The sequence below is a fragment of the Zingiber officinale genome, chromosome 5B, assembly GCF_018446385.1.
Source record: "Zingiber officinale cultivar Zhangliang chromosome 5B, Zo_v1.1, whole genome shotgun sequence".
NCBI classification, from domain to species: domain Eukaryota; kingdom Viridiplantae; phylum Streptophyta; class Magnoliopsida; order Zingiberales; family Zingiberaceae; genus Zingiber; species Zingiber officinale.
In genome coordinates, this window is record NC_055995.1 from 8,369,398 (window position 1) to 8,382,341 (window position 12,944).

The window sequence follows — 12,944 nt, forward strand, 5'->3', positions numbered from 1 at the left end:
CTCTCTTCCCTATTAAATGATCTTTTTACCTCTCTTTTTTAATATAACAAGTTATTTTTTTCCAATTTTATTTACTTCTTTAGTTTTTTTTCCAATTTTATTTACTTCGTTAATTTTATTTTTTTAATAAATTGTGTTTATTATTTTTTCCATTATTTTTTTTATTTTTATCCATATTTTACTTTTAAAATTTTTATAAATAATAATCTCTAAAATCTACTATTAAAAAAAATAAAAATTACAATATATCGAATCCTCTATCCCAATATCACTTGTCCCTGTATCTCACTCATCGCCCCAGCCCACCGTCGGGGGCACCGCCAGCGGCCTCTGGCCGCTGCACCGATTAAAACTATATCCTAGGGGAAGGTGAATGTAGTGAGGTCACCATCGACACGATCAACACCGCAATTCAGCCAGATCTGAGCAGACTTTCCCTTCACCGTCGATCTGAGTCCCTGCTAAGATTCGACCGAATGATGGCGACCCCCTAGGTTCACCTTCCCCTAAGATATAGTCATGGTTGAGGCAACGACCAGAGGCTGTCAGTAGTCTTCTCGAGGCCACGAGTGGGATAAGAGGACAGAAAAAATTGAGGACAAAATATCCAATCTCATATTACAAATATAAAAAATAACATGACATTCTTGTCGAGAAAATATTTGATAAAAAAAAAATGGTATGAAGGTAAATAATATGACGGTACTAGGCAGGGAGTGTGTGTCAAAATCTACGATAAAAAATAAATAAAAGATTATAAATATATAATAAAAAATATTTAAAACAAATAAAATTGATAAAAAAAAATGATAAAAAAACCTGATTAAAAAACAAAAATCAATAAAATAAAGCAAAACAAAATAAAAAGTTGAGTGGGTAAAGCACTGCCAAAAAACGTGGAGGGGAGAGTGTAAAGGGGTGGGAAAAGTCTATCTGGGAGTTTTTACTTTAATTTTAAATCTGATTTTTTTTTCCAACAAAAATATGTAGAAAATAAATCATGTAAATTTCCTTAAATTAGAAAAGGAAGAAGATAATTGGCTGGCAACGAGACTCTAATGTTGGCCAAAAGAAGACTGCTTGACTCACAAATAGTCGCACACGATACTACTTACCATAAACTCATGCCTCCGTCATGTAAGGGAGTTCTGCGAGAGAAGAGCATCCAATATAGTCAATTTGCTTGTGAAAACTAAGAGGCATCCATTATGTTATCATCTATTAGCCTATGACAAAAGATTCACTACACAAAGTCTTAATTTTTGTGTAATTAAAAATAGTTTTAAACATCCTACTATTTTTTTTACCATCGATACCCAAATCGTATCACACCAACACTGTTAGTCCATATCCAACAAAGTTAAATGAATAGGAAAAAGATTTAATTAAAAAGAAGACAAGCTATACCCACAACTAACATGATAAAGTTCACAACAGTAGGAAAGAAAAGAAGCCGTTACCGGTCTTGATGTTGGATGGCCCGGGCTAAATTTTTTCCTGAGACATAGTACCACGTAAGCATTGCTGCAAGGAAGAGTCACGGCGAGGACGGGCGAAGACTCACGACGATTGATGAGGAGAGGGAACTTTGGAGTCTCGACGAGGACGGGCTTGTCGAGAGGGGAAAGAGAACTTGGAAGTCGGGACGAGATATCCGTCGAGGAGTGGTGGTACCGTGGTAATGCTACAAATAAAAACTGATGACGTGGTAATGCTATAGAACCCGACACCTACAGTAATATATATATATAATTTTTTTTTTTTTTTAGAGTTTCTTCGTAAAGGCAGCACAATTCAAATAGTATTTAATGTAATAAAGCAATGTAAAAACAAAGAGAACGTAGTCTAAAGCCTCACTTTTTAAAATGATAAATTCAGATAATTTTATTGAGAGTATTTTTTAATTGTGTCTTTTATTTTGATAAAAAAATTCTGTAAATATATTATAACTGAAAATAAGTGATAATTTGAATATCTTATGACACCATAACTCCACTCTTTTTCTAAATATTAAGATGGAGATCACAAAATTAATTACCTTAAATTATAAGATAGCTTCCTGCAAAATTGAATATATTATATATACTAAATCTTTTCCTAAAATTCCAAAACATCATCTACCGAATTGTCCTTTTTTGATTTCTAAATATTAGATTCAACTTATAATATACGATACGGACACGTATAATAGACTCCAATAGGATCAGATTCTATTTCGAAATCCCATATTAACAGTAGCTCACCGGGATGCCATTTGTTTTCAGCATGTGAACGAAAAGAGCCCAAGCACAAAACTCATCATACTCGGTGCTTTTAAAGCAAAGAATATATCGACTTTTACTGCTATTAAAAGATATACAAAAGGTAGTAAAATCTATGTTTTGAGAAAAACATATATCCAATCAACAAAATGTTTCACAAGCAGATCTCTTCAGAGTTTAAAGGACAAAGCAGATGCTTCGACAGAGAGTTACTCAGAGTCCCACTCATACCACTTCCTCTTCCTCATCCTCATCCCCTTCCCCTTCCTCATCTTCATCCTCTTTCCCCCCTTCCCCCCCTTTCCCCTTTGTCTTCGTCTTCCCCCCCTTCCTCTTCCCCGGGGGCAAAGTCGTTCTTGATGTCGAATATCATGAGGATCTCTTCAGGACTCTTGGCCTTCATTATGTTAGCTACAGCTTGGCATGTCAGATCCAACAGCCCCTGTATGTGCAAGTAGTCTGCAGCCTGAGTGTACCAGATCATCGGAAATCATAAGAAATACAGCCACACTAAGAGCGATTAATGAACTAACTAGTCTTTGCTTACAGAGTTCATCCATTTCATGCTACCAAAGAAACTCATGCTTATATCAACTCTTAGATGGCAAAAGCACACAAACTCATACTATGAAAGAAAATTTTCATATGGAAATTGATTACTTGGAAGATTTCTGGTTTTAAAAGAAACATTAACAGTGCCAATTATGGTTAGCAGAATAAGGTAAGTGTTGTTCTACATAAGAATACATTAGAAGAAGTTGATCAATCATAGAAACAATATCAATCATTTCAGCCCCCGCGGGCTGGATCAACCGGTTAAGATGTGGCATCCTTGCACAATGAGTCGTATGGTCGAAGGTCCATGGACGCGCACTGGATGAATAATTTGGGCCGGCTGTGTTAAATTCCGGAGACACCACGCTTTACCCGGGCCAGCATTCACCGCTGATTTACCTCCTCCTAGGATCCCTGTGGGGCCAGGCCTAGGGGGCCGCTGGGCAGCGGGACCCGCCTTTTTGCACAATATCAATCATTTCATGCATCTGTTGATAACACCAGAGTAACCTATCAAAGAGGATTTATGGCACATTATCAAAACTAAATCTACAAAAATACGTTTGACCTTGGCAAGAAACTTTATGAATAATTTTAACTCAAGAACATAGTCCCCCTACTTTTCCTACTGCTTCCCAGTGTTCTACTCTGTCTCCCCTTTTCTTAAATCCATGGTACATAATTTCACAACAATTTGAAATTCCACTACTTCTTAAAGACTGCTCTCAAGTTCTCGCTCTCGCTACCAAAAAATAAATATAATTCCAGAAAGAATCTAAGAATAAACCAAGAGTTTGTATGAAGGTGATTTCTATATCATTCTTGATGTAGTAAATGAAAAGGTTTCGTTCCAGAACTAAAGTCAACAACCTTTGCCCAAAAACTAAATCAAAAGGGTTAAATTGTTTTCCAGAATTATAAAAAAAATGTGAAAAAAAGTTAGTCCACAACAAAATCTTAACCAAGTAAAAAGATAATTGGGATCGAATAAATTTGAAAGGGGAAAGGGATCAGAGAAGTGTCGAATCTTACCAAGACAAGATGTAATAGGGTGGACTCTTCGACCTTAACGAATTCTTCATCCCAACGAATGAGTTCTTCGATGTCCTGGACATTGACGTGCTTCTCGCAGTACTCGATGACCTTGGCAAGGATCTTGGAGGAGAATTTGGTGATGGGGATTCCTCCGTATCTGAAGAGAGGGAGGAGCTTATTTCTTTTCTCCAAGAATTTAGAAAATCTAGGTTTGATCAAAACTTGGTTGTAGTTAAACATATTCATTAAAAAGTCAGTGACTTAATTATTCGTAACCCAATTACTTGTAAAAAAAAAATAGATAATTCAGATGTTATTGAATGAATCATTAATTATTGTATAATAGTTTAATAACCATATTTTTAGTGAATAACATAAAGAGCATCTTTCCTCAATAAGAATTTTTTGTTAAATATTTGACATATTATTTAATATAATTTATCAAATATTTTATACTGTTAAGACGCATTTAAATCAGTACAGTCTTACATTAAATAATTATATAAAAAAAAGTGTAAACATGCATGCAAACAGAACAATGAAGAATTTAATAATTGAAAATAATGTAGAGTTTGTTATTTCTTTGACAAGGTAAAATCCAAGTTGACGTAGCTTTCTTAGAATTTGTAAATACATAATGTTCATATTTCTTCTTCTTTTTTTAAATACTTTTTTTATCTTGTACAACAAATATTTTCTTAATTTTCCCTACCAATTTTAATCCCATCGATCCCACTGGTTCAGAATAGATGGTGTTAGTTTTCTTGTCGGTCAATACCAGTTCCACCACCCATATTACACCTACTGACTAAATATCACACATATATGGCCATTCATTCATACAGAACTAAACCTTTACATACTAACATTCATATGACTATTAACTCTAAACAAACTGATATGTTGAGGATGCATACTAAACAAAAAGGTATGTAATCATGCGGCTATAAATATGTGCAATTGAGCTTATGCATAACTAAATATTGACATATGAAATCTACAATTAGTGAACAATAAAGAAATGCACAGCCCAGGGATTTCATTGATTGGAGTCATTATTACCTTTGTTACTTTCCTTTGCAATCAGAGGATAATCAGATGATTCCTTAGAAACTTCTTGAGATATGCCATCATCTTGGTCTTGGTTACTGCAGATAATTCCAGAAGAATCTGCCTCTTCCCCATTATTTTGAAAATTATGGTGAAATGAAACTGAATCAATTGACTGCTGGAGAAATGATGGCAGCAGAACCTCACTTGGTGGAACATATCTCAGTATCAAGATTGAAACTGCAACTATGGTGAATGCAAGAAGTGTGCCAACACTGACCTATGCATTACAGAGTAAACCAAATGCAAGGCGGTTATTACTGAGAATACTACAGTTTTTTTCACATTTTTTTCTCAGAATCAATTAAAAGTGAAAAAGTATGCACATAGACAGTAGATCCTTGACTTAAAGTAGCAATCTAAATCCTCAAATGGAATGTTCTGTTGTAAATTTACCCGCCAGCTACAATATACCCAACCCATCCAGTCTTGAAGCCAAGATATCCACCAGCAATGATGACAAATAACAAGACACAAACATTTATAGTGATAATTCCTTGTACAAATGTGCTCTGCAAGATAAAAACATCAAAAGTTTAAGAACCTAGCAAGCAAAGTGCATGAGATTAGCATAAAAAAGCAATGCTCTTAGCGGCATACCTTTTTTATCCCTATGTATAATAATGTAGTCACAAGCAGCACTAGAATAGCAGCACAGGGATCGACCACAATATCAGTGCCTGGAATCTGAATACGTGCCATAAATGAAGGTAGACTATCTTTTCCTCCAAAAACTAATGCCTGAAGTCAATTCATTAAAGAGAACCAACAGTCAAGATATTTTTTTCCCACATTATTGCCATTTCTCCAACAACATCATTTGTCAAACATATTATGGTGTTGTTTATATTTGTTAAAAGAACGAATTCAGAAAAGATAAGAGAAAACACAGAAAGAGACTCCTGCTTACAATTTTCCATATTGATGATGAACTGCTAATTCCAAGAATCAATTTGATTTCATAAACAAAAGATCCACTTTAAGTTAAGGTTATTAAACTTAGATGTTATTTATCTAACAAGACACTAACAGGAGAATATAGATGAAGATTTTTACTCGCCTAGAAAGCTTACAATAAAGTTCCAAGACAATTGTGGTGACGGATTTGGGGGGTAAAATTTATAATTATATCTCTGTGAGAAGGGATAAATATCACAATGTATACTAGTGATAGAGTTTTTTGGAGTGTAAAAAAAAAATGAATTTCTTTAATACTAATTTTTTATGGAGGTCAAGTTTTTTTTACATGGGTATAGATGAGCCTCCCAATCATATTCAAGATAAACTTCCTTGGTATAAATGAACAGAGGAAGTCCAAATGAATTAAACTTGGAGCAGGAATTATAGATGCTTGACTTATCAAGATAAACTTTAGAAACTTAAGTTTTTAAGTAAAATTAACTCTAGTTAACCAACAACTGTTTGATCTAGTGCTAAAAGAGCTATATCTAAAGAATTTCCCATCAAACACTGGGGTTCTAATATGTATAATGACACTATTAGAAAATGTTCAACCCTTGTCACTCTCACCATGAACTGAAAATTGTTGATCATCCAATGTGGTGAGGGGACGCAGTCAAAGACAAACATGCAAATATAAATGTCAAATATAGATTTCTAACTTTTAATAATAAGAACAAATAGAGAGTAGTTAAGACGTTAGAACCTAAACTTATTGTTAGAGCTATAGGGCCAAAAATTATTGTTATTCTAGATATATAGAATCTATTGTTCAACAAGGAGATATTGAGTAGGATATGTTGATGAAGATTCATTAGTAGAATACGGAGTGGATTGTTGAAATGGAGGAAACTATTAAAGTCTCGTGTTATGGCTATGTACCTGCTAAGGTTAAAAGAAAACTTTATAATTGTGGCATGATTGGTCATGTCGTAAATGAGAGACAATAGATTAAGCTACCATGTCGTATATTCAATAATGTCCAAAAAAAAGTGCACAATCACAATTGAAGATGCAAGTGGTGGAAGAAAATCAAGGAAAACTCTACATTGATATAATTAAAATAAGAAAATTGAATACTGCAAGCAATACAATCCCGCATAGATTAATGTGGTTGGAACCAAAAGTTGGGACTAATATGGTTTGATGAAAGTGACAATGATCTACAACATCATCAAGACTTACAGGAGATGTTAAAAGAACCATGATTTAGTGATTCAGGGAGTTACTGGATCTACCATGACTAATCAAATTCTGGGGAAAAAACACCAGTTATGAAACAAAACAATAGGACTTCTAAAATTGGATCCACAGAATATGGCAAAAGGCACCCCCAAAAAAACAAAATGAGAATCTTAACATGCATGAGGATGTGCTGAACAGTATTAGCTATGTGAGCATTTGTTGGTTGTCAAAGAATCGAAACATCTTTGTATCAAAATGAATGAGTAATAAACTGCAACAAAATAAAATCCCAGATATGAGCAAAATACAATTGGCAAGTACAAAGTCAAGAATGATTTAGAGGGATATAATTATCTTAGAAATGGCATCTGTTGGTATAAATGAGTAAGCAATCCAATTAGATAAAAAGGCTGAGGTGATGGAAGCTCACTAACCAAGTTTCGAGATATGCCACGTGCAACGGTTGACCTGCCAATTGTATATTCAAGAATTAAAGCCCAGCCAAAAGCAACACTGACAAGAAAGATAACAAACATAGAATAGCAACTAGCTTATAACTAACAGAATGATTGATACGCATCATTCTACAGTCATAATATAGTATAATTTATTTTTCATGTTAACACATCCCACAATTTTAAAGCTCAAGTAATACCAGGACTAGTTTAATTACAATATCTTGCAATGGTTTGTCATTCGATAATATCACAAATTTGATTTATTATTGAAAAAAACAAATAATTACTGTTCTCCAACACCAATATATGAATAGTGGTAGGCACTTCCTGCAAAAGGGCATTGGCTTGAAAGCTCTGCGTAAAGAGAAAGCTGAAAGAGCAGCTGCTATCCCAGCAATGAGAAAGGAGTTGGTGAGAGCTGGTCCTGCACTCTCTCTGGTGACAATACCAATAAGAACATAGACTCCAGCACCTATTGTTGAACCAACACATGTATAAAATAGGAAGAAGATTTCAAACATGGAATCAACATCCAAGAATCTTTCTTGGAGTAGTGTACAAAAATGTAAGAAGTATAACAATACATTGAAGTAAGATTAGCATTAAAAACAGGATTATCTTAAAAATTAAAAAATAAAATAAAATAAAAACCTCAAATGTACAGTGGAGCTAAGAAAGATAAGGAGGAAGCGCACAACATAAGCATAGACTACTATCTTAATTCTTAAGGCTTCAATACACTTAAAGCAACAAATATAATCCTTTCCTACCATCCATTCTTTATATCTATCCACAATCTTCCATTGTTTCTATGTGTTTCAAACTAATTTCATGGGTAGCATACCAAGTTGATTAAAAGTGGGAACCATGACGACAAGTAATAATAACAGGACAAAACCTGGTAATATGTCAAATTAACTTTACATTCAAGAAACTAAGCAAACTTCTAGATATCTAAGGTGCCAAATTAACTTGCAAGTTGAGAAAAAGAACAGTCTAAAACTATTTCCTACGCGCATAACACGGAGAACAAAATTGATGCTAAAAACAAAAAAGTACGTCCAATTGTGTCTACCCTGAACAAAAGGAAATGGAACGATGACAAGTACATTCTAGATAAGGGGAAATTGCATCAGTCATCAAATTCAGCGAATGCAGCAAAGATATCTATTTTCCTTCCCTTACAATAAAATCAATAATCAAACGACTACAATCATCAAACTATTAATTCTCAGGAAAAAGGGAAACAGATTAACTTACGAGGACGGGCAATCGGGGAAATCTAAACGCAATACTGCCTTAGACTAGAATCACAAAACGATTAAAAAGCACAAGGTAGGAAAAAAAAGAATGAACTTCATACCTAAGGCCACAAGCTGCGGAACCGACCCCGCATTGGCGAGCTGTTGACCTACGCCGGCCCTTTCGCGATTAGAGTCCACCTGCTTCCGCCTCGTCAGGTGGCCGAACGTTGCCCCAGCGCCCCCTCTCTCCTTCGCCCGCTGTCCCCACCTCGATTCCCATCCCTTCTCCCACTTCGTCCGTACAAGGAAAAATACCTTCTCGTCGTCGTCCTTTTGGCTCGTTCGGAAAAAGAGGTTATTTATTCTTGAGAACGAACCAATGGAGGAGTTCGAAATAATTAAACCGATAGGATCCCCTCCAATCCTCGTTACAAATTAAATCCAACAACGCATCGCTACCGTCCAGATTCAAGATCGTCGAAAAAGTCACGATGACACTTGGAGAGCATCCGAACAACAGGGAAAACGACACAGAAACGATACATGTAGCTGTGAGGGGTCCACTAATGACGTCCAATTCCAAGGCGTTAGTTCGGTTACGACAGCCTTGCAACCTTTTTATTTCTTGCGTATTAAACGACTTCTTGTTCATTGTAAGATGGACAGAAATTAAAAACATTCCTTATTTTAATTATAATTAAAAAGAAATAATTTATATTAAAAAAATCAAAAATATATTTTATCAACAAAAAAATATTTCCATCTACCTTACACTTGTAGGAGGAACTCTGTTTCGTCTCCTCCAAGAAAACAAGGCCTCATCGTTCGCATGGCTATAAATACAGCACGAGATTGAAGCGAAAAACAAAGAGAGGAAAGGAAAATATCCAGAATCATTCACAAGATTGAGGAGAAGCCCCACATGGGAGGAGACCACAAGGGAGAGGAGAAGCATCACAAGGAATTAAAGGTGGGGAAATCATTGACAAGCTGAATGACAAGATCAGTGACAGTGATTAGATAATTAAAGTTAATAAGATTATTGTCCAGATAATAATATCATTTTTTTTATTTTATGTAAGATGGAATTGCTGATACAAATTATTGTTGTTTGGATGAAAAATATAATCACAAAGGGATTTTTTTTTAATATATTCAACGTAACTCAAATCTGGCTGTGTTTGATGGAGTTTATTAGTGATCGGATTTGAATTTGATTTATATTCCTTTTTTAATTCTGGTATTCAGATCGAACTGATTATTCCTAAAGGTGATCAATTTGACTCCATAAAAATTTTTTACCGATCACTAGGATAAATCAATAAGTGTTAATGAAGTCACATCTGGCCCAACATTTAAGTCTTACACTAGAGGAAAAATCTTCTACCTTCGGAAAAGTCAAAATCAGAGGGGGCGATGGCGGCGGTCTCCACATCTCAATTTTTAAATATAAGAAATGTATGGGGTATAGAAATATGGGGTGAAAGAGAGACGAATAGGAGACAACGACACGGTCGCCTCTCCTCAACATAAACACATACATTTCACTCTCTCAATATGAAATTCCAGCATTTCACCCCCTCAATATGAAATTCCAGGCTCTGTCTCTACCTGCAATGAGCCTTACCTATGATTCGAATCTTAAATTTCTTAATTATCTGTTTCAGCGCTAACTATTACACCATTACATGGGGCAATTTGATTAATATTCTGATATTACTACCGGATGGAGTTTGTCTATTAATGGCTAGATTTAAATATAAATTGTAATTTGATTGCATCAATCCACTGTTAAGAAAAAAACTGATATTGTTCACCTCAGATGACTTAATATTATCAATCTCACGGTACAAATAAATCACAGAGGAGGAATATTTTGTTCTAATATAGCGGCCCGAGGAGGTGCATTAGAGTTTGAGTTGATTAAAATTTCTATTACAAAGAATTATTTTTTTTAACTCTAAGTTAGCTTTTGGATACTATATCTTTTGGAATTATAGCATTATATGATTTTATAATTTAGACAACAATAATCTTTTTCGAATTTACAAAAGGGTGCACGTAAATTTTTAAATTGACCAAAAGACATACTCTACTTTGGTATTTATCAAAGGGCACATATAATTATATGTTCTCCCTGTCTTACCCCTCCCGATAAATCTGACTTTTTCTCCCTCTTTTTTCTACCTTTTTTTCCTTCTATGCATGCAACCTCTATTCTCTCTCCTCCCCTCTTTACTCTTTCCTCTCTCTTTTGTATGCATGCATGTATAACGTGGGTCAGATATGAAAATCATATCATATCAGGCCCATGACGTTTATAGTTTGGTTGATTCTTGCGATAACATTTTAATACCTTCGGAAAAGTTAAAATCATATCGGGCGCTGGCGGCGGTCTCCACATCTCAATTTTTAAATATAAGAAATGTATGGGGTATAGAAATATGGGGTGAAAGAGAAACGAATAGGAGACAACGACACGGTCGCCTCTACTCAACATAAACACATACATTTCACCCCCTCAATATGAAATTCCAGCATTTCACCCCCTCAATATGAAATTCCAGGCTCCGTCTCTACCTGCAATGAGCCGTACCTAAGATTCGAACATTAAATTTCTTAATTATCTGTTTCAGCGCTAACTATTACACCATTACATGGGGCAATTTGATTAATATTCCGATATTACTACCGGATGGAATTTGTCTATTAATGGCTAGATTTAAATATAAATTGTAATTTGATTGCATCAATCCACTGTTAAGAAAAAAACTGATATTGTTCACCTCAGATGGTTTAATATTATCAATCTCACGGTACAAATAAATCACAGAGGAGGAATATTTTGTTCTAATATAGCGGTTCGAGGAGGTGCATTAGAGTTTGAGTTGATTAAAATTTCTATTACAAAGAATTAATTTTTTTAACTCTAAGTTAGCTTTTGGATACTATGTCTTTTGGAATTATAGCATTATATGATTTTATAATTTAGACAACAATGATCTTTTTCGAATTTACAAAAGGGTGCATGTAAATTTTTAAATTGACCAAAAGACATATTCTACTTTGGTATTTATCAAAGGACACATATAATTATATGTTCTCCCTGTCTTACCCCTCCCGATAAATCTGACTTTTTCTTCCTCTTTTTTCTACCTTTTTTTCCTTCTATGCATGCAACCTCTATTCTCTCTCCTCCCCTCTTTACTCTTTCCTCTCTCTTTTGTATGCATGCATGTATAACGTGGGTCAGATATGAAAATCATATCGGGCCCATGACGTTTATAGTTTGGTTGATTCTTGCGATAACATTTTAATACCTTCGGAAAAGTTAAAATAAGCAATGAAGGGCATCATTGATTCCTTACCGTCTCAAAAATCTACAGAATCTGAAATGGTTGTAATCTGAAATATCTAGATCGATCAACAGGTTTTCAGGTTTTGATCGAAATCTATTGATTAATCTAAGCAAATCCGATTAGACACATTTTCAGGTTCTGTGAATTTCTACGGTTGCAAGGAGTCCAACGGTGCCATCTATTGCTTATTTTGACTTTTCCAGAGGTATTAAAATGTTATCGAAAAAATTAGTTAAATCCTAAATCTTGTAAGTCCAATATGATTCGTATCAGGTCCATGTTGAGGTTTAGAGATGATTCTTTCTGATTAGACTCCTTGCAGCCTAAAAAATTCACAAGATTTAAAATGATTGCAATATGAGGTTTTTAGGTCGATAAGTGGATTTTGACTAAAATTCATTGATAGACCTAGATAGGCCAGATTTGACTTATTTCAGATCCTGTAAATTTTTAAGGTTGGAAGGAGTCTAACGATGCCCTCATTGCTTATTTCAACTTTTTTGAATGTGTTATAATATTATAAAAAATAACTAAATCCTATATCCTATGGGTATAATATGATTCCATATCAGATCCAATGTGAGTGTAATATGACTCATATCATGTCCATTATAAGGTCCCACAAACCTTAAATAAGGAATTTATTTACAAAATAAATTAAGTTCTCATAAGTGATAACAATTTTAAAAATTTTAGGAATATAAAATGAATTGATATGACATTTTAAAGGGATAGGAATATTAAGTTTGATGGAAGCCTCTAATAACACTCAATTAA

General features: G+C 34.4%; 1 protein-coding gene across 4 annotated transcripts; it reads right to left on the reverse strand.

Moving 5' to 3' along the window:
* Positions 1-2,566: 2,566 nt before the first annotated feature.
* On the reverse strand, positions 2,567-9,134 carry LOC121984083. Of its 4 annotated transcripts, none has more exons than XM_042536864.1 (7): positions 8,928-9,134; positions 7,541-8,036; positions 5,562-5,702; positions 5,358-5,473; positions 4,914-5,181; positions 3,849-4,008; positions 2,567-2,727 (listed from the first exon to the last, which is right to left on the reverse strand). In XM_042536864.1, exons 4-7 carry the CDS (start codon positions 5,382-5,384, stop codon positions 2,688-2,690), a joined length of 495 nt encoding a protein of 164 aa, XP_042392798.1. In that variant the 5' UTR covers positions 5,385-5,473; positions 5,562-5,702; positions 7,541-8,036; positions 8,928-9,134; the 3' UTR covers positions 2,567-2,687. The 4 variants fall into 4 exon arrangements, 2 of the variants coding, with proteins under 2 accessions (XP_042392798.1, XP_042392797.1); XR_006112769.1 differs by having other exon boundaries at positions 2,575-2,703; XR_006112768.1 differs by lacking the exon at positions 2,567-2,727 and adding an exon at positions 2,890-3,304.
* Between the last annotated feature and the right edge of the window lie 3,810 nt (positions 9,135-12,944).

Bases quoted from the DNA above. Each gene is read 5' to 3' on its own strand.
- LOC121984083 (XM_042536863.1), bottom strand. From the start codon at position 5,384: ATGGGTTGGGTATATTGTAGCTGGCGG. The intron at 4,009-4,913 runs GTAATAATGACT...CCCTCTCTTCAG, and splicing joins TGCAAAGGAAAGTAACAAAG to ATACGGAGGAATCCCCATCA. The intron at 3,327-3,848 runs GTAAGATTCGAC...CCTCTTTGATAG, and splicing joins CCCTATTACATCTTGTCTTG to GTTACTCTGGTGTTATCAAC.